The sequence below is a fragment of the Anopheles moucheti genome, chromosome 2, assembly GCF_943734755.1.
Source record: "Anopheles moucheti chromosome 2, idAnoMoucSN_F20_07, whole genome shotgun sequence".
In the NCBI taxonomy this organism is placed as follows: domain Eukaryota; kingdom Metazoa; phylum Arthropoda; class Insecta; order Diptera; family Culicidae; genus Anopheles; species Anopheles moucheti.
Window position 1 is genome coordinate 71,869,949 of NC_069140.1, and position 21,938 is coordinate 71,891,886.

The window sequence follows — 21,938 nt, forward strand, 5'->3', positions numbered from 1 at the left end:
TTTACACTTTCGAAACATGCACACCTTGCCGCTCATACCAAACTCACGAATTCGGCCAAGGTTCGAGGTTTTATGTTTTTCTGCTGAATAACTTCTCCAGAGTTTTCTCCAATCATCTCACACATGTCGCTTTCAATCAGCGCGCTGCTTATCCGCACCTAATCCTGATAAGGACCCGACGCCCTTGAACAGGGTGTTTCGAGAAACGCTCACCATCGATTGCCGTTCGCAAGTTCGCTGACAAGAAGAGCCCTTTTGCGTATCAAATGGAATGGCTAAAAGGTGAAATAAATTCCAAATCTGACATTTCAGCTTCATTTGGTGGAGCAATTTGAGTTAACACAAAAAAAAGAAGCGCTCCCTATTTGCTCTCCTTATGCTTTTATTTTCCTTTTCATTACTATCAATTCCGGAGTCGGAAAAAAGGATTCCACTCAGCCACAACGGAGACGAGTTGGTAAAGCTGCAAGATGCAGCTTACCGCCTCGAATGTCCATCCAGCAGGGACCGAACACGGTTGGGAACGCTGAAGTTCAAGGTAATGGATTAAGATATCGTTACCACCGGACACACGGTGGTACAGATTTTCGCTTTCTGTCGCGCTGTCGGTTCGAATGAATGGCAGATGTTTGGACGGCGGATGAATGCACTACGTAGGGCCGGCGACCGCCGGTGGAATGACGAGCTGCAAAGTGCACCCAACGATGCATCAATCTTCTGCCGGACGAGAAATAAGCAAACAAATCCTTCGCCAATGGCAGCAACACTACTTTTCGGCCCGGGTTGCACTTAATCGAGCATAAAAACAACGATTAAAGCCAACCGAAAAAAAAATACCCCTCAGTGTTGCGTTGGTGCACCAGAACGGGCGGCACTTTCAGTTCAACGCTCTTACAAGATGGAAGGAACAAAACATTAAAAGGGCTGATGGGATAATCGATGTCATCACACACAAGGAAGCAATAATTTATTCCACGGATTGGTTTTTAATAAAACCGATCGAAATTATATGCACCGCAAACCATGCACCGGCCGAAATATCTAATCGTGCGAAGGGCTTAATGCAGAGCGTAACTCCAAGCGGTTCTTGACAAGCAACGTAGTTTGCGATCGCCGTTTTGAAGGCACTTCCACTTCATTAGCGAACGAAATTGCAATTAGCATAAGTATGATAAATCTGTACCATTTGTCTCTTCCTATATTTAATCATAACAAACAACAATGTTGCATTGTATAAAATAATTAATTTGATTTGCTCTTTCTGCGATTCCCTAAACAGTATCTTCAGTACTTTCTTCTTTTTTTATCGGCACAACAACCACAGGAGGTGTAGCCCCTGCAATTCCTGGCTTTATTCGACTTCATATTACTTTTATAAATGACGATGAGTTCCACCTCTTACCCCAAAACAGGCTTGAGCAAGACGGAAGTATCTTATGATAAGATTACATTTTTTATTTTATTGTATTTCATTATATTATTTGTTTATCTTTTTAAATTTAAACGATCAAGTGGCGTCATCGACATGCTCAGCATATTATCTCCATTTCAATTTTGCAATTGTTATGTTGTTCAATTTATCCTGTTACGAAATGTTCGCCTCAAAGTATGCAATTTGCAATACAAAATTAATAAGATTATACCATTTGGATGAGAAAATAACCGTATTGTGATTTTTGTCACTATTATGGTCACTTATCACATTACATTGAATCAAATATTAACCAGAGGTAGATCTTTATACAAGCGGACTGAGTGACCGCAGGGGATCAGACCTATATTATATTTATAGAAAAGTAATTTTTCTGTTTTGTTTCTGCACGTACCAATATTGCACTGAAATATCAGCATATTTGAGAAAATATTAAAACGAAAGGATTATACCAAGAGCCCCGCCTCCAACACAACGTTATTTCTATTTCTATCCTATTAATCAGTGGACAGCTTTTATTAACATCATTAACATCAAAGGATTTGTAAGCTGGTAAGTTGTATTTGAGCTGGATCCAGACTGCACAACAATTTATTTCCGTATTCCACAATCAAGTTTTAATGCTTTTAGCGGGAAGCAATTACACACAGCTTGATTAAGCACTGCTGATGTTTTCAATCCAAATTTGCATGCAACATGCAACATGCAACAGCTCACAGATGCAGTAAGGATAACTTAAAAGTATGTTTTCGACATGGTTTTATGTCACCCATTTTTTATACATGTTATCTAAGTATCTAAGCCATAACTAGACCGTAACGAGCAGTAAGGTTGTAATATGTTTTAATTTATGAGGTTTATTTAAGGAAGTATAAAACTCTTGTGTAAACAAAAAAAATCTAATAATAATAAATTCAACTTAAAATTAAATTTAAAAAGAAATTAAAAGAAAATAAAATTAAAAATAAGTAGTAAATTTCTAATGATTTCTAATAATAATACCACAACGTTTCAGTTTAAGAAAAAAATCCTAGGGCGTTAAAACCAACAGAGTTGTATATAAAATAGCATGAGTAATATTATGAACCATTCTTATAATATAACCCTGACTATAATGTAGGTTAAAATATGATTGATCATGCCCATCTTTGGGGTGGCCCCGTTGGTATATTTGGTAGCCGGTCTTCGCACGAAAGGACCGGTCCAAAATCCCATCCGGATCAATTCACCGTACGCAGTACTAATTATCCAGCTACGTGTAAAAGTAATCAAGTAAGGCCAGAAATAGCAGACCTTCTAGACCTCTCGAGGTTCTTGCGCCGGGAAAAAAAGCAGAAGAATGCCAATCTTGAATGTGGCAGAAGCACTTATTATTTATTATTTATTGATTTATTTCAAGTATTACTGTGCAATATTTAAAATTATAAACATACTTTTAGGAGTCGGTTAAAGGTCCCATTAGGCACGACCGCTTGAGGCCTCGAGAAGGGTAAATTTCCCTCTGAAGACAAGACTTATAAATTTCAATTATTTACAGAACAATTTATTTATAGAACTTCGATTATTCGGGCAACTTTGAACCGGCCACAAGGTGGTTAATTAAGTTCCAGAGATAGCAGACCTTCAACTTTTTACGTGCAATAATTGAAGATGATGATGACAGGTATTCAAAGCATTCAAAAGTTTATAATATTAGAAGTTATTGTTTATGAGTGTGTTTACCTAAATAAACTCTTAAAATCAAACTCTCAAAACTCCTCTCGGGTCAACTTTTCTACTAGCTGTAATTTATTAACTCACTCACGGATTATCCGACCACCGGTTAATCAGGTCCGGAATAATCGTCGTTCTACTGTACCTTTTTAAATTAAATTTCAAACGCGCCAGACACCATTCTATGCCAATTCTTATCAATTTACCATCGTTAAGCTTTACACATGTAGGCAAAGAATTTCTACATCCGGTTCCTATGGAACCAAACGATAATAACACATCATATCCCTGTGTGCTATCAAAAAGTAATAAAGCCTTCTGGTTATTACTTGCTGCTCGTCAGACTCGGCATCGGCAGACTAAAGCTTTTACACCACCGCCACGCATCACAAAGCAACGCACAAAGAAAGACTTATCTACCGATAAGGAATGTTCACCGAAAGCATTCTTTCGTCATTGCTCACGAAACTGGCGAATGCGGTTTTGTGCACCAAATTTCGTGCAAGAAACAACTGACAGCAGCAGATCCAACCATATACACCGCACAAGTTGTGCATAGTTTCACGCTCGCTTTGCTTGGGATTCGCATGCAGACGATGCGGGCATAACTTTCGCTTATGTTACAGAGCTGGTTGACTGCCGTTAAGGACATCCACAATGTGAGGTTTACAAGATTGAAGTTTTATTCTTCTTCAAATATCTTGCACATAACAGTGCACAGACTGTGCCGTACTGTGTATTGTTTAGTGATTTAAGCTACATAAAAGTACCATCAGACGGTTTAAAGAGCTCTTTTGAAAATGTTCCCACTGGACTTATGAAGAAAATATTGCGGCATCGGTTTTGCTGCGTGAAGGACTTTCATTCCTTTCACAAAGTGATTTTTTCCTCGTCCTTTTTCCCTTTTTAATGTCCATTCTTTTTCTGGTTTCTTTCGGACCTATCTGTCGATTAAAGCTATCCATTCGTGGTGCAGAGAGGGAAAAAAGACTTTGAACTAACCCCTTATTTCAATAAACCAGATATAAATTCTTGACGCTCTCAGCGAAGCCCCGTCCCTTTCGCTCATCTTGTCAACCAGCGATTCCTAGCGAGATAAGCATCACGTTTGAATGATGGGGCCCGATCTATCGGTCATTATTTACACAGTGTCCACAGATTGTCTTATCAGATCGCTCCACAACCACGGACACGATTACCGAAGTACAGTTGAGCCTAACGGATTGATCTAAACTGCCCACGGATCGTACGCACGCTTATCGGCACACCGGAAAGATGGGCCGCCAGGGCCAGTGGTTTTTCGCCCAAGCGTGCTCCTAATTATTGATATTAAATTTCCCTGAAACTAGTAATACAATAGTTAAATACTGCTTTGAAACTAACAGCCCTTCCGCTTATCCATTACCTTACCACACATTTTGCAACAGAGAATGAAATCTGACATCAAAGACGATCCGGTGCAAAAGCTCAGCTTACCCGCGTACGGATTTCCTTGCACCGTACGTGCAAGAAGGAACACGGCATTAAGAACAAACAAGCCAATTAGTAGCCTCGATAATGGTGCCACCATAAGGGAATCGTTAAGCCGCCAGGAATCTCGCCGTAGTACGTTCTGCTAACCGTTGATTAATAAATTGAGCCAATGTTATCAATTCAATCATGCCAATAGCGATTATCAGCAGCGTGGCGTCGATTGGGCCATTAAAAATTAAACGCACGTACACAAATAATTTACCCACCGGTTTGCCGAGCGTTGGCAGAATGCTGATGCCTATGCGGTAACAGGTTTTCTCCACCGGGCCAGAGGTGTTGCCTGCATTGCCAGCGGTGAAACTAGTCTATTGTAACCCCTTTGCTGTAGCCAACGGCAAAGATAGCGACCTGCGGGAGGGTAAGTTCGAGGAAAATGCAAAAAGGATATACTTTACAATCGATGTTAACGATCGTTCGATTGGATGATGATTTAATTTGTGTGCAAGCTGCCCGGTGGAAGCATGATTACACATTAAAAGGATGTGTATTCCGGTTGCGGGAAGAAAGTGGACCGATCCACCGGGACGCTCGGTGCAGTGAATTGTTCTAGCGATGGCTATGAAGATCATGCGATACGATCGATTGAGTCATTGGAGATGTAATTATGATAGCTCCACAGTTCAAAACTCTTGCCATCGCGTCTTTATCCGACTGGAAGTCCACTCTCATAAATCGGCCATTAATCAATCGTTTGATCCTCGTACGATTGTGGTTCGATTTGTGCGATTGGACAGAGCTCAACTGTAATCTTATTGGTATGCAAGGACAATTCCTCAGAAAGGGGAAAAGGCTTTGAAAGCAAACCACCGGGTAACACATGCTTATGGAGTAATAACCATATAACGAGCCGATTGTTTGGCTGTCGATGAATATGTTATTGCATTTTAATGATATATCCGCTTCCACTGGAATGGATCATCCGATTGCTGTTGCTGCTACACACATTGCATTACATCCGACGAATGTGGTAGCTTCGCAGGAGATCAGCATGCATAGTAGGAGAGAAGTAAAAAAGATAATAATATCACTGCATAAACATCAACCCCGCGCCAAAGCAGAACACAGCACGTTTGGATTGATTCAGAATCCGTATCGACACTTTCAGCACCCTTTGGAGCTTGCAACATAATGTCAAGGCTCATTGCAAGTGTGCGAACCTACCGGCCGGATAGCACGGGGTACAGACGACGTGCAGCAAAATATATCGTCCGCAGCGAAAGGTGAAGCTCTCAGACCGGCCACCTTCAATTCGCCTGTGTTCGCATCGCATCAATCATAACGATATTGTTATTTGTTACCATACACACTTTTGCGCGGCGTTTAGAAATATTAGCCATCGATCGTTACATTTTGACCTAACCTTCATACCACGCTGTGCATACGTTCTTCAGGAGGGACATTTTTCATCGCATCGCTGATTATGTTTACCGGCCGGAGGCATTTTACAGGTCTCAACAGTGCCGCGAAGAATGGTTCTAATGATAACATATAGTCCAGTTAATTTGTTGTACGATGCTAGTTTGTTCAACATTGTGATTATTTTTAATGCTATGCGCAGTGATAGAGGAGTTGCTAATGGAGGTCTGATTGCAATTGAGTATGCTTAGTTTGAAACAATTCCTTGATGCAATTTAAAAACTTATGCATTGTTTAAAATTCAACATACAAATAAATCTAACATGAAATCGTTGATTGTTGGGCTATTTCAATTTGAAATTAGTACTGATTTTAAACGAAACGATTCCTAATTAACTTACCTGGTTTATTGTCGGTACAATAAAAACGGTTTATCCGTGATCTACTGCCTGGAAAGAAATAAATGCTTGAGTTAAACGCGTATACAAATTTTAATGTTAACAAATGGCCCAAAGCTAACGTGTTCTTACCAAAAAAACACTAAAAACACTAGTAAACTACGCAATCATCGATCAGCCAGCTCATGTTCAAATACTTGAAACGGTGCAAAACTAAGCAGAATTAACGCGTTACAAACTCGAAGAGGAAATGCCGAGTGTTTCCGTTCGCACATAGTTACCTTGCATGTCAGAAACTACGAACTATGTTTGTAGCATATATGGCACATTTCTCGCATTTTTTCATCTGCTTTTGCTTACCTTTCCGATGAAACGGCAAATTTCTTTTTCCCGGACGCATTGTTTAGATTTACCCGGTTTAGCATCGCTCGAAAGCTTCCGCACAATGCCATCGCACGCAGTATTTTATCTTGACGTTCAGTGGATACTATTGCAACAGAAATTATTTACAACCAACGCAGTTTAATTTAAGATTTGAATACATGTTTTTTGTGCAATAAAACTTCCAAAAACATATTAAAATTAATCAATTTGTATTCCCCATGCGAGCTTTCGAGTACCGATAGAACTGCCCGAATGGTGCTCCATCTGTCAAGCAGCTGTCAAACGCTGGTTTGTTTTGGTCCAGTCTTCTGCCAGTGCGATCAGCTTTTGTCAAGGTGCCATACGCATACGAAGTTCTTCTGCCGAGACCTTGGAGGTTTTTCAACAAACACCTAATCTAATCAACATACTCCTCGCGTTGCGTTGAAACATTAAGTGCTGCAATCTGTACCGTACGTTCGACCGAACCAGTGCTATTATGCTCGTTCACCGTGCGCGGAAAAAACACTCCATGAAAGGAACTTAACGTACCGCTTCTTCCCTTCTCTTTGCTCTTTCGCCCGCGGTGGCAGTGTCTCTGGGTGACGGTGGTTGTTGCGCGAAAATAATCCGTGTTTTTGCGAGTATTTTTCCGTGTGCATTTACGTATGGCGGCGAATCATTTCGTGCTGCTGTGTGAATAAAGTCCATTCCCGTTCCTCCACGTCACGTTACGGTGAAGCAGAGCGAGAAAAAAAAGGAAAAGTGGCCATTTTCCCTTTCCATTCTTCGCATCGGTCAAAGCGGTTCTTCACGCACCAGGTCGTCAGTTCTTATTCAATCGAAACAACACGCAAGAACCCCGCACTTGCGTTACAGAGCTACACATCGGGTCGCAAGCGGCTAGAGCGAGAAGGATTCAACAAGATCGTGAAAACCGCTGAAGCAAGAAAGAGAAGTAGAGTGAAAAGGTGGTACAGCAGGCGAGCCTACTGGTAGCGGTTTCGAAGAAGAAAAAAGGGTTCTGCCATTTTTTTAAATCACACCACCGAAAAAAGCCTCCCTTCTTCGGTGTACCGGAAAAATTGCGACTTGTGAACATACTCCAACGTACCTCGAGCAGTGCTGGACTAAAGGTTGCACCAGTAACGAAAGGAAAGGAAAAGAAAAGCAAAAACGCACACAAAGCCCCCCCGCATCAAAATGATTCCCAATAAAACGAACTGATATACGGCTGCTTGCAGCTCGTGTTTTGGGTGTTTGGAAGGGTGAAGGAGGTAGCAGGAGTGCGTGTCCGCGAGAGCGGGAGTGTGTGTGTGAGTGTTTTGTTTTGATCGTTCGCGGTCTGTTTTTTCGGTTTCCTTCGGTTTGGTTGTTCGTCGTCGCTGGTGCTCAAAAATACCGGTGTGCCGCGTGTTCCAGTTTGCTTCGATCATCCCTACTCTCCCGCCGTCTGAGAAACCTGTATTTACAGGTTGCTGTTGCTGCTGTTTTGCGTGTACGCGAGTGTGTTGTTTTGCCGGAACCGTGGTGACCGTGAATAAGAGCTCCCCCTTCCCCGAAAAATAAGGTGCACTGAGGGCAGTGTACGACTTTTTTTCGTAACTGTTTGGTGAAGCAACCAAGGCAACAACAACAACAACAACGACAAAACAAAGACCGCCCCGGCATCCGATACATGGCTAGTTCTATGAACAGCAGGAACCGCATTCGTCGTCGACTGGCTGCGATATCCTTTCTGTCCAACATCTCGCTGGACGGTACCCATCGGGACACGAAGCTCGGTCCGTTGCACGGAGGCGGAGGAGGCGTTGCGTCACTTGCCGGTAGAGCGGGTGGTACGGTTAGCCACACCAGTGCGGCACTAGCGCTGAACAACAATGATCTGGACGGTGTCGGCACGTGTAATGACGAGTCGGGAGAGGATGGCCCCGATGCGCCTGGGGGGACAGTTGCTGCCGGCAGGGAACGGGGAGCAGGATGGCAACCGGGCGAGAGTGCTGCGGCCGGCTTGAGCGGGACGGCCCACCCGCTGGCCGCTGCCGATGGGCAGCAGAGGGCACGGGCCAGAACTGGAACGTTTAGCAAAAGTCCCGAACGCTACGCCGGAAAGCGGATCGACAGCGAGGGCAATATGGTGGTCAGCAATGGCTCATCGGCCAAGGGCACACCGGCCAAGGATCGGTATGTGTGTTGGTAGTTTGCCTGAGGATTTATGCTTATTTTGAGATGTAATGACCATTTTTATGGCAAAATAGGATGTTTATACCTTTTTATGTACATAACTGCAGTTTACATTTATTAACTTCCAAGTATTGCTTTCCCGAAAGTGACAGAACAGGGTGTGCCTCGTAGAACAATAGAAGTACAAGAGTTTCTTACAACTGAGTGGTCGATCCCCAGTACCGTTTTCGAATCGTTAGTAGTGGTTAGCGTGAAGGTAATACATTTGCTAGGAACAAGGGCATTGAAACCATCCCCTATTGATCTCGTCCATGACTATACGTATAGCAGGTATTCTCCGAGATAAGAGCATTGTATTATTGGTAAATTTTACTCCAAAGTGAGTTAATCCCTGAAATGGGTTGAAAAAGGATTCATATAAGCTCCAAGCAAATTTGTTATAATTAATGTTGGAATTTTCATAACGTATTTTACGCAGACACAGATGCGTGATCCGGGAACGTCAGGGAAGTTCTATTTGGGTAGGATATAGCATTATTGTTTCGAGATAAATTACAATTGAAGTGTGGAACTCCTGCCGAAATCATGAGATCATGCGATCATCAGACTTTTTTTTAACTTTCTCCGTATCATGGCCTACTAGTCTTCGCATGACACATAGATACGAGTTACACGACTGTGTTACATGACTGTGTTGTTCGATTTTTCCAGCTGCACAAATTTGCGCTGCTATCAGTCAAGTGAGTGATTGTTGAGAATTGACAATTCGTTTCAATATTCGGTTGATGACGATGACTCACTTAGCCAGAAATAGCCAGATCTCGCTATCTCTTTGTGTCTATCATTTTCACTAGTGCATGATTTGTACGCCAGTCACGTGAAAATCTCATTCCTGTTTAGATATTCTAATTATCTTTTCCTTTTTGTTTTAGCTTTTACCATACATCCTGCAAACATAAACACCAAAGTCATTTGCCCACTGATCAATAAAACTAAGCAACTTCTTAAGTTTCTAATATTAGCCAACCGTGATCACTCGTGCCTTAACCTTGGGGACTATTTATAGTATCGCTGTATGATGGAAGCAGAGGTACGAAACACTGCCGTTGTGGTAAATCTCCCTTCGCGGTTCGAGTTCTTGTAGTGATGCTGTGTATAATTACTTCATACCGTAACACTACGCACCATATCCGCAATCGATATGGTCAGTCAGCCGTTTGTTTTACAAAAAAATGTCTCCTTCTTTATTAGATTAACGCAGGGAAGCATTCTCCACCCTTACAAGGGTGTGCGTGGCAGGTTGCATTTGTCCAGGAAGGTTCGATAGTGTTCGTTTCCTTCTTTTTGCTAATCTTGACCCTAATGCAAAATAGACAATCACACATACACACACCTGCGATCGCATTTGCTGACACACAACAAAGCGGCACATTGCAAAACAGCATAACAAAACAACCCCACATCTGCCGTTGGGTTTTATTTCTCTTATTTGTGTTGTGTTTGTCCGTTGCCGGTTTTAAACCCCCCAACGAATGCATCCGGCGAACTGCTAAAAGAGAAATGCGCGCTCTTTCGTGGTAACATAATGCTGCATCTTGGTTTGCGTATCCCTGTTTTTTGTTATGATTCCACCCGTGTGGGTTGTTCTACATGATGTTGGAATATGCTGGCCCCTATAATATGCTGAATAATGTTCTTTTTTTTCATTCCAATACTATTGGGTCTACACGTAAGTTTTCAGCTTTTTATTAGTTATGCTTAATGAATCTTTAGAGAAGAGTAATTCAGTATGAATCTTTAGCGAGGTGTCATTTCAATCAAGAATCGACTGTCAAAACGTGCATGAATCCCAAGAGATGTGGCGGATCAAGCCCTTTGGAGGGTTCTTTGGGGCGAGTTGGGGTCCTTGCAGGTCATTAATTATGGATGGAATCATGGAATCTTTGGATTAGCGATTCAGATGCATTCATCCACTTCAAAGGTGCAGGACTATGAATCAGATATACGCAACACTACATCTAAGGATAGTTGACGCCACTGGGATGTTACGGGCAGGAATGTCATTTCGCAAGATCTTAATATTTTCAATATTGACATCTGTCCTTTACTTAAAAAAACTTATGAAAATCCCTAATTAGAAATTCGGTCGAGAAAGCTAAAAACAGAATCAACTTCCTGTTGAGGAGAGCAAAAGGATTTCATATCTAAATAGGCTCATTCCATTTAAACCGAATTCCCTGTATAGTACCGGAATTAAATTCTCCAATTACAACTTGTTTCGATCGAGGCAAAAACACCTACGGAAATATGTTTCGTTTTATTCGAGGAAATTTCAATTCAGTTCATTTCGTTCTAGAGCTCAAAATTCCAGAGTTGTTTCAGTCTAGAGTTTTTGAATTTTATTTGGAAAATTAGGCAACAAATTTGATTAGAATTATGAAGGAATTTGCTCTACAAATCCTTAATAAGTTGTGGTGTGGGAGGATAACACTTGGAACTTACTTGTACACCCAATACAATAATTTGTTTCCTTACATATCTTCATTATATAACTAAATATAACAAGAACCAGGACATTTTAATTAGATAATTATTTTTCCAACATCATAGTGCTTTTATCGTTATTAATTTGCTTCATATTCATATTATTTAAACATAATACATGTGATGAACCAACTTATAAATGATTTTCCTTGTGCATACATTAAAAAAAGCTGTTTCAACGGCACAAGTTTAACACGCGATGAACATCCAAACCCAATTAGCTGGTTACGCATCATTTGGCAACTGTTTGTTTCACGTTTAACCCAACACAACAGAACAACCTATCGACAAATTACGTGACCTGCAGCACGCGTGGCGCACGACCGACCGCTCTAACTCTCATTTCGTTTCCGTTTCTTTCTGGTCTTCCCCTTTTTCGGCTCCAGTGAAAATTGGAATCCCAACGATGGACGGCTGAACCATACGGCGGATAAGCGCTCGCGAGCGAACTCCGCCACGCAGCGTCCAACCGGTGCGAAACGGTCACTGCTGATGAACACTAGCGCGGGTGCAATCGTAACCGGTGGTGGTGCGTCCGGCGGCAGTGGTGGAAATGGGTCAGATGATCCCGGACAACGGCCCGGCGGTGCAGCGATGGGTTGGCATACGAACAGCAGCACGGAAAGCCTCATCCAGGGAAGGCCCAACCGGACGGTCGTCATCAACGAGCAGGGTGGTGGCGGTGGTGCGTATCCGCGCGAGGTACGCTACTACAACCAGATGGACGTACGGCGCCACCCGACCGGCTTCCAGGAGGACCGCATCGTGCTGCTGGCGAAGAAGGCACCGTGCCACATATTCTCGGTGTTGCCGTACTGCAAGGGCAAGGCATCGCGGTCCGAAATGCGCCGCGAGCGCCGCCGTCACCCGTCCGGTGCGCGTCCACTGTCGTCGATTAATGACGCACCGTTCGATGCGTTCCGTTTGCTCGGCATCGAACGGGGTGGTGAGGTGGGCCAGGAAGTTTCGTACGGATATTTGCTGATACCGTCGCGGGCCTATCACCGTGAGAAAAAGCACACCGAGAAGGCTATCAAGAGTGGGTTCGAAATAACGAACTTCGCGTCGCTGGAGAATCATGCCGCGGCACGGTACTATGATACGTTGAATCGTAACAGTGCGGCAAGTCCGTCGCAGACGGTGGCCACATCGGCTGGGGTCGGTGGTGCTGGTGCTGGTAGTGGACCGTCGTCAGGATTGCTGGACATCTCGAAAGAGTACGAAGATGGGTACACTTCCATCTCCGGGGTAAGTAATGGTTCCGAATCTATCATTAATAATAAATTTCTAAAGATTCATGGAACTCTAGAGATCTATAAAATCTGAAGAATAATAAATCTTCAAAGAAATTTCCCAATCTTTAAAAATCCTTCAATCTTTTGAGAGTCGACTGGTCTTATTCTAATTTACTGCTTCATTTGACTTTCGTTCATAGATACAATACTCGGCCAACATTCTGGACGATCCGGAGCTGATCGCGGGCAAGCATCGTACGCTGCTAACATTCACTTCGTACGTAACATCAGTCATTGACTATGTGCGGCCATCCGAGCTGAAGAAGGAGCTGAACGATCAGTTCCGCGAGAAGTTCCCACAAATCCAGCTCACGCTCAGCAAACTTCGCAGGTGAGTGATCGAATAGTCTAACAGGGCAGCAGCTTGCTTACCGGTAAAGTTAGAAATCTTTTCTGTTCGTTTTTCAGTATGAAGTAGAATGTGTAGAGATAAATATTTTTGAGAGTTTTTGGATTTCTGGATCGTTTTTATGTTGAAGTGGAAAACAGGAAAATGAACATTTTTCTCTAATTCATTGCTAAAAATGGAGCTTTCTAGTTGAGGTAGGATATCTAGAGCCTTGATCATCTAGCTCCATATTCACATTCCAATTCAACTTGGAAACAATCCAGTAATAGTTCCAACGTTACCACTTGAACTCGTAAAACCCCTGTTAAAATCCATCCTCTCTAATCAATCTTCTCAAACATCCCCCCGCCACAAGAGTAGAGTAAATAACAACAAAGGTCCGGGTTGCTGGTGTTACTGTGCTTCTCCACAATCAGTCGCGCGATAAGACTTTTGTGTTTCCTTACGGAAGCGATTACACACGGGGGTACACGCTGGCTCCACTTGCAGCTGTTTCAGGACAGATTAACGAGTGCATGCATACATGATTTGTTTTGTTTGGCTTGCGCGCAAACTAAACCGGGAACAACACACACTTGTTTGACGCCCTCGTCTTTCGCTGGAGGTGACATTTTCACTGTGTCCGGTTACGAACTCTTCTGACGGTGCCGTAGCTTGTGCTGGAACAGCATAGCTGCGCAATTATAAAGCTACGTTTATGTTTTGAAAGCCCTCATCCACCACATCAGCACATTCTTTGTTGTTCCTTTTTCTTTTGCTTTAGACGGTTTAAATGGCAACAACCAACTACCACCACGACATGTGAACGACTTTCGTCGTGCGATATGAATTTAAACCATATCGATATCTTATCAACATTGTGCCGAGTGGACAAACCTAGTGGACACCGTTTTTCGCTCGCCCACCGTTACGTCACGTGTTAGCATATGCTGACGCTGATGAGACGTGATAGGAAATACATTAAAAATCACACATTTAACAGCATTTAAATTGGTACCAGTTCTAATCGCTTTTTCAACCTTATCAACCCGTCTGTGTGGCAGGATACCGCATCTTTACCGTCGTACCGTTTTGGTAAGGCGAGATGAGATGTGTTGATCTTATTGTTGACGGTGATAATGACGGTACGCTTTCGTCTTGTTTGTTTCGTGGTGTTACACCTACGGAGTGTAATCTTCTTTATCAGCCACACGGGTCAAGCGTCAGCAGAGTGGCCGATTGTCTTCTGTGTCTGTTGGTGAACAAGGCCATCGTGACCATTTGCTTGGTGCTGTTGTTTAATTACACACTCCGGTTGGAAAAGATGACAAGGGTTTAAATCACTTGCTAATCCCCAACTTTCCTCATTGTGTCCCCGCTCGTCATGGTTGCATTAAAATTGTTAATCGTTTTCAACACCGTAAGTCGCACTGGACTGGTCGAAAAAGAAAACGATTAATATTTCAAGGGCAATAAGGAAGTTTTAATAGAATTAAACATCTTCTCCGTTCATCGAACCAGCTGCGAAAGGCGATAAGGCACAAAAAAAACTTAATTCCGCGATAGACAACAGTCCGGTGACCGTCCTTGAAATAGTAACCAAATTATGCTTATTCGGTTCTCTCGATGCTTACGTTTTGAGCTGTACGAAAGATTCATGACAGAGAAGATTAATTTCCATGCAAACAGGAATGACCAGGGGCTTTTAAATAATGACTACTGCTACAGCACAATGCAATTTCTTTCAAACATGGTTCAATCACAAGCTATAATGGCTAACAAGATCACTTCCTCTTTTAGCATTAAACGGGAGATGAAGCGCATCAACAAGCTGGACAATCGTATCGACTTTCTGACCATCTCGCAAGCGTACGTTTACTTCGAGAAGCTTATCTTGTCCAAGCTGGTCAACAAGGAGAACCGGAAGTTGTGTGCCGGCGCTTGCCTGCTGCTGAGTGCTAAGCTGAACGACATCAAGGGTGAGGCACTCAAGAGCTTAATTGAGGTGCGTACGCGCGTGTGTGTTGGTTGTGTGTTATTCCCCGTGATTGGTTTCATTTTATTTTCCAATTGCAGAAAACGGAAAGCGTCTTTCGTCTGAACCGTAAGGAACTGATCGCTTCCGAGTTTGCCGTGCTGGTTGCGCTGGAGTTTAGCCTGCACGTACCGACACAGGAAATTCATCCGCACTATCAACGTTTGATGTACGAATCCTAGGACACGGCGACGGCTAGGAGCGCAAAGAAGGGAAGCAAAGAGATTAACCATTTACTGATGTGTCATATGCTGCAGGAGGCATTTATTGGGTGATTTGTTTTAAATGTTTCGTTTTTTTTTCTGGGCTAGATTTTGCATACTATTTGTTGCACACGACTTGTTTGCCATTGATCGTGATTTACAGGGTGGCAAGAGAGGATCTCTTCCTCTTTTTTTGTGTTCCAAGGAAAGGTTGAGTGTTAGCGGTGGAATAGTTACAAAGGTTTTAAAAGCTAACTATAACCGTTCAACATTTTTAAACTTATGCCAAGGCCATGTAACGTACATTAATGATCCTGAAACCGGATAACATTTGAAACGATTTTTAACTCCTTACTTACAACGCAGCAAAGCAAAATCTAGTGTTAGTAATTACATCGTAGGTTATATTGCAATGATATAAGCATTAGTTCGCCATATAGTGAAGAACACAGTGTTTACAGTTTAATCTCCTTCGGCAGCGCAAGTTAATCCTGCTCAAACATCTCTCTTTGTCCTAGCGTTACCTAAACCGGAGAATGATGTACTTACCGGAAGTGTTTATACTCGTTGTACTTTACCTTGATTCATTGCGATAAATTTTCTTATTTTTTATCCACGCGCACAAGCGGGATGCGTTTACCCGAAGTACTTTACTAGCTTGATTCGTTTTCAGTTTTACCTTTTACCCACGCGTTGAAAGTTATAATTAACTGTAACCGATTAGAATGTATTCTTTTTTGTACTTTGTTATTTCCTATATATATATAGATACCTTAAGAAGGGCCCCTTTATTAAACTTAAGCACATAACGTGTATAAATGCCACAGAAACAAAAAAATAATAATGGTGATGGAAATCGGTTTATAAAACTGCTCTTACACGTAGGCATATATGCGCTCAAGTACTTCAAGGAATTGTTATAATTCGCGTTTATTTTATTCAGTTTTTTATCGGTTCGTTACACGTTTAGTTTTTTCGTTTTGTTTAGTGTTTATGAAGTGCTTGTAGCAAGGGCTGGCTTTTTTGTTTCGTCGTAATAATTGAACCAAAATCTTTTCAAGATATAACAATAAACGTGGTCGTACTAAAAGACCGTTTAGTCGCATCGTTTGGTTTTTATTTTTGCTCTCAACTCTTACATCCCGAACCCCCCTTCGGCGTCATAACTTCTCCGAGATCCTTCAGCGAAACTGTGGCAGATCCACGTTCGGCTGGCTGCGGTTGACTGGCGCAAGGTTTCCAACCGACGAAGAATATGATCTGAAACGTTGCCGAAACGCCTTCCTCCTTTCGGGGGTACATGTCCTTGTAAATTGCGGCAGCCGCCATCAGCGTATCACGTCCGACGTGCAGTGGTCGATTAAAGGCCGCATTATTCTCGGCCATACCCTGCAGATCAAACATAAGCTCAAACATGGACGGATAACCGATTACCAGTTCATCCGTGTCTATTGTCAACATCGTGAAGCCACCGCGGTTCAGCAACATCCCCACATCGCGGATTTGCGTGAAGGGAGAAATATGGGGGGCCAGTCCTCCTCTCCGTTCCTGTTCGGCCAACTGTAGTGCCGAGCGCAATTCGTACAGCGTGTCACCACCGAACATCGCACCGATGAACACGCCGTCCGGTTTGAGGGCCCGATTTACCGCCCGGAAGCACGCCGGAAGATCATTGATCCAGTGCATGCTCATGCTGGACACAACTAAATCTAACGAATCGGCCTCGAACTGGAACCGTTCCTCGTCCATCTCACGGACGCTGAAATCTAAACCCGGTGTACCTTTGATCTGTGACAGCATGGCCGCGCTGAGATCGATGGCGGTGAGTTTTTGTACCGTTTCACCCAGCACGTGGTTCGTAACGTATCCTCTACCGGCTCCGAGATCGACAGCATTCGTAAACTGGCGTTTGATGTCGAAAATACGATCCGCTAACCGGTAACCAACTTCTTCCTTAATGTAATCGTACAACTCCACGTCTTCCCTGAAATTTGGTGAGTAGAGCGTAAAATGTTTATTTAGGTTTTTAGGAATATCCAGTACCTTTTGGCTGCACGTTCCCGCTGCAATCGTTTCACATTACGGTCGAATATATTTACAACCGGTGTACAATATTGCCGGTGCAACACAATCGCTCCCACAGACCGCACCGACTTCCCAAGCAATGGGAACATTTTACATAACCCCGTGGCCGTTTGGGTGTTGATATTTACTAGGTGGATCGTTTATTTACACTTGATGTTGTATTAATAAAACATTTCGAACGCTTTTTTATATCATTCAACACCAACAATAGTCTAAATTGGTAAACTCAGTGAAAAATCCTCCTTTCCGACACCATTGTTTGTATTGCACAATTGACAACATTCAAAGCTCCTGCACTGCTGTTCATCACAAGTCTGTCTTTGATGACATTTTGTAAAATTTATTTGCTTTAGTTTTTGTCCATATGGAATAGACATAATGCCACAGAGAATGGAGGAAAATTTCATTAAAAAAAACGTGAAAATTCATTTTCCATTTTCTTTTTCGAGGTTTCGAGTAGTCGGGTAGTTTTTCCCCGCAGCTGTCATTTGCCGTCAAACGCGCGGGTGGTTTGTTTTGGTCCTGCAGCGAACGCACAGCTTTTTACATAATATTTACTGCAACACGTTCGCAACAATTTCGCAATGTTTCGTATTCCGGTGCTGGTAATTATTTTTATTCGGTGACAAATGTTGACTTTATTATAACTAAAATGCTTTTACTTTTAGCGCTTCATCAAGCACACGGTGTTGGGAAATGGACGGGCTGGTTCGAGGTTTGTTTCCACCGGAGCTCCAGTTTGCAGTGAAGGATACCGTCCACCGACACCGATGATTGATCTGGAAGACAAATCGCTCCCCATTCCGGAATACAAAGAAAAGAAAAATGAACCACTTCAGTTGCAAAAGTCTCGGTAAGAATTGTTTAAAGCGTGCGATTAACGGCCGGAATACTAATTTCAAAACTTGCAGCCTGCTGTACCAATCGCGCAAACGTGGAATGCTGGAGAATGGTTTGCTGCTGAGTACGTTCGCAGCAAAATACCTTGCCGAAATGAATCCCGCACAGACGAAGCTGTACGATCGGCTCATTAACCTACCGTCGAACGATTGGGACATTTTCTACTGGGCTACGGGCGTAAAACCGACACCGAAAGAGTACGACAACGAGGTGATGAACATGCTGAAAGATCACGTCAAGAACAACAACCGTGAGCAGCGGTTCGTGCAACCGGATCTTTACGCCAAAGCTAACTAATCGTTCGTTAACAATAAGAGTATTTATTCGCAACATAAAATACAAAACCCTGTGTACTTAGCAACGTTCAAACACGCGATACAGCTCGGGAAGACTGGCGAGCTGTAGCAGGCATCCGTTCTTGGAGAATTCTTTCGGCGGAATCAGCTGGTTCCGTACGGCCGGATAAATCACGTGCTCCAGCTCCCAACGGTACTCTTTGGTGGGTTTCGTGAGTGCAATGCGTGAGAAAAAGTGTGCCGTTTCGCGGCTAAACGTCCGGAAGCATTCCGTCTCTTCTTCCCACTCAACCTCCGTGGCCAGACGTATGATGTACATGGGCAGAAACACCACCGAGGGTATGTAGTTGTCGAGCAATTTCGGTAACGATTCGAGGTAACCATCCTCCCGGATCGAAAGATTGTAATATTCGCGCAAAAGTGGAGCTTTCGTCACGAGTTTCTGCACGATAATGTCCGCCAGCTCGTCAGCTGGTCCGTCCTCTTCAGTGTAGCCACTGTTTGGATCGGCCAGTGCAAGATGAACCAGTCGGTTCAATTCGAGCGGTTCGGAAAGCGTTAGTCGGTCAAAGTTACCGAAATTAAACAGCAACAGCTGATAGAACAGTTCCGCCGCAAGTGGTTGCGTCTTGGCAAGGTACATCTTGGTGTCGTACTGTATCAGCACCTGGTCCCGATCGATCGTACCGACGTAGGTGAGCTCGCGGAATATCTTGCGCAGATTATCGTCACCATCCGAATCAACTTGTTGCCGAAGCGCGTGAATGCTGAATAGTCTCGTTTCCCTGTCGGTGAATAACATGAAAGAAGCTGATAAAACACACATCGTTAAGCAACTTTATAATACTAACTTCCTAACAGTTTTTTTCTTCCTTGAAGGCGAGGGTTGCGTGAGTTTAGGCTCCAACGCTTTCTCATCCTGCGGTTCATCTTCCTTCGATTGAACTCCACTACCACTTCCGCTGATGTTGAAGAATTTCTCCAGCTTCTGCTCGCTGTGGCTGGTGCGAACGAGCTTGTAATCTAGCCGAGGCTTATCGTCACCTCCCAGCATTGATTCGTTTGCCTTCGTAGTGTCCAACGGATGGTTTGCACCGGGCAACAATGCTTGCGTGTAGGAACGAGCCGCATTTCCTCCGAGTAAAGCTTTTTCTACGAGCAACTTTACCTTCTCGATTATTTCCTCCTCGTGCAGGAAGTGTACCTCGTGCTTGGTTGGATGCACATTCACGTCCACATTCTGTGGGTTCAATTCCAACGATAGGTACACGAACGGGGCATTCCCTTTGGGCAGGTACAGTGAGTAGATTGAATCGATCGCTTTCTTAAGGGCGCTGCATTCCACCGACCGGTGGTTAATGAAAAGAAGCGAGATGCCTTTCTTAAGCGAAAAGTTTACATTCGTCACGTAACCGTCCACCGAAAGTTGCAGGATGTCGTCCTTGGTTGCGACCGGTACCAACGCCTTCCCGATAGCAGCCCCATAGATCGTACCGATGTTTTGTACGATCGTGGATTTTGGTAGCGTTCGAATGGATGCCGGTTCTCCGAACTTTTTCAGGATGAAGCACGCCTGCGGATTGTGTACCGCGTACTTGCCGACCACGTCCGATATGCGCTGGAACTCCTCGTTCGGTGTTTTCAGCGCCTGCTTTCGCATCGGCACATTGTAGAACAGGTCGTCCACCGTAATTTGGGTGCCCTGATTACCAGCGATCGGTTTAATGTCACCCTTAAGCTTACCATCCTCGTAGCACGCCTTAAAGCCACATTTTTCGCTCCTCGTCTTCGTTATGATGGTTAGCTGCGCCACATGGCTGATGCTGGCCAGTGCCTCTCCGCGAAACCCGTACGTACTGATCGACGACAGGTCATCGAAAGATTGCAACTTGGAAGTGGTAAACCGTTCGCATACAATCGCCAAATCGCTCCGCCGAATGCCGGTTCCATTGTCCTGAATCTGAAGCGAACGTAAGCCACCGGCTTTGACCGTAATTTGGATGCTCGTTGCCTTTGCGTCCAGACTGTTTTCCATCATTTCCTTCAGTGCGTTTGCCGGTCGCTGTATGATCTCACCGGCAGCGATGCGATTTACGACCACCTCGTCTAGTTTGCGAATTATTCCCGGTTCCATTGCCAACGCCGGTTACTTTACCTTCCTCTTGATGCATTTATTTACAAACGAAATACAATTTGGCGCGTCTGAAGAAAACAAAACAATGAAGTGCTCGACTATTTTCTAAGCATTTTTGTCGCGCAGTGTATAAACCCTTTTGATGCCAATCATAAGGATCCACAAAGAAAAAGTTGACCGTCTACTTTTAGGATGAATAATTATTAAATATTGCAGCTAATGTTTATTCCTCTAGTACATCTTTATTTGCCCTTTGCAAATAATGAACAACTAACATTCTTGTTTCCATTCAGTCCGAAAATGTGATAAAATTTATGTTAGTTTAGGGGTTTGCATTCATTTATTCCTTTAAGAATTTAAGAAGTGAAAAGTTTAGTTGGTAAACCGAATACTGTACCCGTTGCAATTGCACGAACAATTTCCCTTCGAAAGAAAAATTGCTTTTGCTAAAAAATTGCTATTGGTAGAAATGTTTGACACGCCTGTCAAACTTGACGTTTATGGCTCCTCGATGTGATAGTATTTGTTTCCCATAAAAAACCAGCTCCATTCGCTTGACTGGCCTGATGCGAACGAATAACCGTCAAAACTCATCGCGACGTTGAACTGGCCGGTTGCGCGGCTACTCGCGGCCGTAGTGTTCCGCTCCGTTTTTATTTTTTCGTTTTAGTACCATTTTCCGAGGTAATTAATTAACGTAAACCACAAGCAAAGTGTACCAAATCGTGATACGTATGTTGGGTGCGAGTGCAAGAAGGAAAGCGAAGCGATAGAACACAAACGTATTTGCTTGAACCGCTCGGTAAGAAAGGTGTTAAAAAAGGGAAACCGGTGCACGAGCAAAATAGAACGTGGTGCAAAGTGTGGTGTGTGTGTACGTGCTGTTGGCAAAAGTGCTTTACGCGAATAGAAGCATAAAAATATTTGTTGTTGTTGCGGTATCATTTGCCCTTGTTGTCTAGGGTTCGCCAGGAAGCAAACGAAACAAAAGTGTCGATTAGTGTGTGTGCGCGCGCGTTAACAGAGCAACAACAGGGCAGCAAAAGGGTTGAAAAATGCATAATTTTCTCACCCATGGCTTGGGTCACTTTCGGTATTCGGTGATGTGGATGTGACGGAAAATTGGGGGGAGGCTAGAG

General features: G+C 43.4%; 4 protein-coding genes across 5 annotated transcripts in view; 3 read left to right on the top strand and 1 right to left on the bottom strand.

Annotated features, from left to right (window-relative positions):
• Positions 1-7,184: 7,184 nt before the first annotated feature.
• Positions 7,185-16,489, top strand: LOC128299343 (CDK5 and ABL1 enzyme substrate 1). The gene is made up of 5 exons (XM_053035275.1): positions 7,185-8,979; positions 11,910-12,771; positions 12,959-13,149; positions 14,947-15,151; positions 15,223-16,489. The coding sequence occupies exons 1-5, from the start codon at positions 8,474-8,476 to the stop codon at positions 15,361-15,363; spliced, it is 1,905 nt and encodes a 634-aa protein (XP_052891235.1). The 5' UTR covers positions 7,185-8,473; the 3' UTR covers positions 15,364-16,489.
• Positions 16,483-20,819, bottom strand: LOC128299342 (DNA mismatch repair protein Mlh1-like). Of its 2 annotated transcripts, XM_053035274.1 has the most exons (3): positions 20,469-20,819; positions 17,428-17,479; positions 16,483-17,368 (listed from the first exon to the last, which is right to left on the bottom strand). In XM_053035274.1, the coding sequence occupies exons 1-3, from the start codon at positions 20,797-20,799 to the stop codon at positions 16,513-16,515; spliced, it is 1,239 nt and encodes a 412-aa protein (XP_052891234.1). In that variant the 5' UTR covers positions 20,800-20,819; the 3' UTR covers positions 16,483-16,512. The 2 variants fall into 2 exon arrangements, with proteins under 2 accessions (XP_052891234.1, XP_052891232.1); XM_053035272.1 differs by lacking the exons at positions 16,483-17,368; positions 17,428-17,479 and adding an exon at positions 18,724-19,441 and having other exon boundaries at positions 19,517-20,819.
• LOC128299344 (succinate dehydrogenase assembly factor 2, mitochondrial-like) lies at positions 18,054-18,726 on the top strand. The gene is made up of 3 exons (XM_053035276.1): positions 18,054-18,074; positions 18,138-18,322; positions 18,381-18,726. The coding sequence occupies exons 1-3, from the start codon at positions 18,054-18,056 to the stop codon at positions 18,664-18,666; spliced, it is 492 nt and encodes a 163-aa protein (XP_052891236.1). The 3' UTR covers positions 18,667-18,726.
• Positions 20,820-21,399: 580 nt separating the features above from the next.
• LOC128304697 (uncharacterized) overlaps positions 21,400-21,938 on the top strand; it is a 28,413-nt gene continuing 27,874 nt past the window's right edge. Inside the window, exon 1 of the transcript XR_008287422.1 lies at positions 21,400-21,483. The gene's annotated coding sequence lies outside the window, so the exon portion shown is untranslated. The remainder of the gene's footprint in view (positions 21,484-21,938) is intronic.